Source organism: Gekko japonicus, unplaced genomic scaffold (assembly GCF_001447785.1).
Source record: "Gekko japonicus isolate JY-2015 unplaced genomic scaffold, Gekko_japonicus_V1.1 scaffold3633, whole genome shotgun sequence".
Classification (NCBI taxonomy): Eukaryota; Metazoa; Chordata; class Lepidosauria; order Squamata; family Gekkonidae; genus Gekko; species Gekko japonicus.
The window spans coordinates 26,146-27,518 of record NW_015169284.1 but is presented as its reverse complement, the minus strand read 5'-3'; the positions used below and the strand labels follow the sequence as shown (position 1 = coordinate 27,518).

Genomic DNA, 1,373 nt, shown 5'->3' with positions numbered 1-1,373 from the left:
AGAGGGAAAGAAAGAGGGAGAGAAGGAGCAGGGGGCAGGGCTTGTTGCATGTGCCCACCCCCTGGGCTTTTTACTGCTGGAGCTCTGCTCCTGTGCGCTCCTGCAGGAAATGACCCCTAATAATGATAATAATGATGATGATAATAATAATTTTTCCTGTCACATCAGTGGTCCTCTTTAATGCACGTTAATTTGGAAAGGGGTCACAGCTCAGATGTAGAACGCGCGCGCGGCGTTCGTAAGGATCCAGAAGCAAGCCCTGATTCACGAAAGCTTATGCCGGAAGAAATTTGGGTGGTCCTTCAGGTGCCGCTGGATTTCTGTTTTATTACCTGGCATTACATTTTATGACACCCATGGCCCGGCCCAGCAAAGTCCAATTTGGATCAAATCCGGCCCTCCCTAACAAATGAGTTCGGCACCCCTGCACTGATTGATCCCATTTCAGACTGCTGGCCACGTTGCAGGCAGGGGAGAGGAGGGCAAGGCAGATACCAGAAGCAGCAGGAGCAGAAAAGGGTGCCAGCGAGACCTCAGGTGTATTGTGTCCCCATCCTCAAGCAATGCCGTACGTTTTGCCTTTGCAGCTTCGATCCAAAGAGAGCGGTGCAGCAGCTGAGAGCCTGCGGAGTGCTGGAGACGATCCGCATCAGCGCAGCCGGCTACCCGTCCAGGTACGGCACTTCCAGAACTGTTTGGTGTTTTAAAATAACGTACTGTTTTGAACTTGGAAAATCCTCCGGATAAAACTGCCGAGGCGTTTCACAAAGGCAGCGATTGTTTGGTCACAGTCACACCAAAAGGCCTGCGCCTCTTCGGCTCCCCGGGATCTAACTTTTGCCTGATAGGGTCTGCTGTCATTAGGACCCTGAGGGAACCTCTTCCTGGAAGCCTTAGTAGGCCATTTACCGGGGCCTTTGGGCTCACGAGGTAAGGGGGATGGGGAGCGAGAAGGGGGAGACCTGGGACGACGTTGGGAATGGCGGTGGATGTGCCCGCCCGTTCCATAAAAGCTGGCAATCTCCTCTCTCATTGCCTGTCTGAAAAACGCCATCGCTCCGGGAGAGATGGGGGGGAGGGCTAAGCGTAACGTTACCGCTCCTGATGACTGGTGTCCCAACATCCTGGCCTTCGGACTCCCTGTATCTAGGGATGACTTGGTTATTCCCGCTCAAACCTGAGGAGCCGGGAGTTTCGGGACGCGGGTTTAGGCAATGTCGGCCGTCCCCGTCTTGTATGTAAATGCGGCTATCAGTCGTTAAAATGGCCGCCATTTCCGAATCGGGCTCATGAGATGCGCGTATATTCATTTTGGCGCGCTTTGGCTCTGCGGCGTCGTCTCTCTCAGCCCCGGACGAAGGGGCGATGCGTTT

The 1,373-nt window shown here is 54.1% G+C and overlaps 1 protein-coding gene across 1 annotated transcript in view; it reads left to right on the top strand.

The window, feature by feature from the left end:
• LOC107114963 (unconventional myosin-Vb-like) overlaps positions 1-747 on the top strand; it is a gene marked incomplete at its 5' end in the record, with an annotated part of 93,467 nt that extends 92,720 nt beyond the window's left edge. The window contains one exon of the mRNA XM_015416570.1: positions 588-747. Within this exon, the coding sequence (XP_015272056.1) occupies positions 588-747 (160 nt within the window). The remainder of the gene's footprint in view (positions 1-587) is intronic.
• Between the last annotated feature and the right edge of the window lie 626 nt (positions 748-1,373).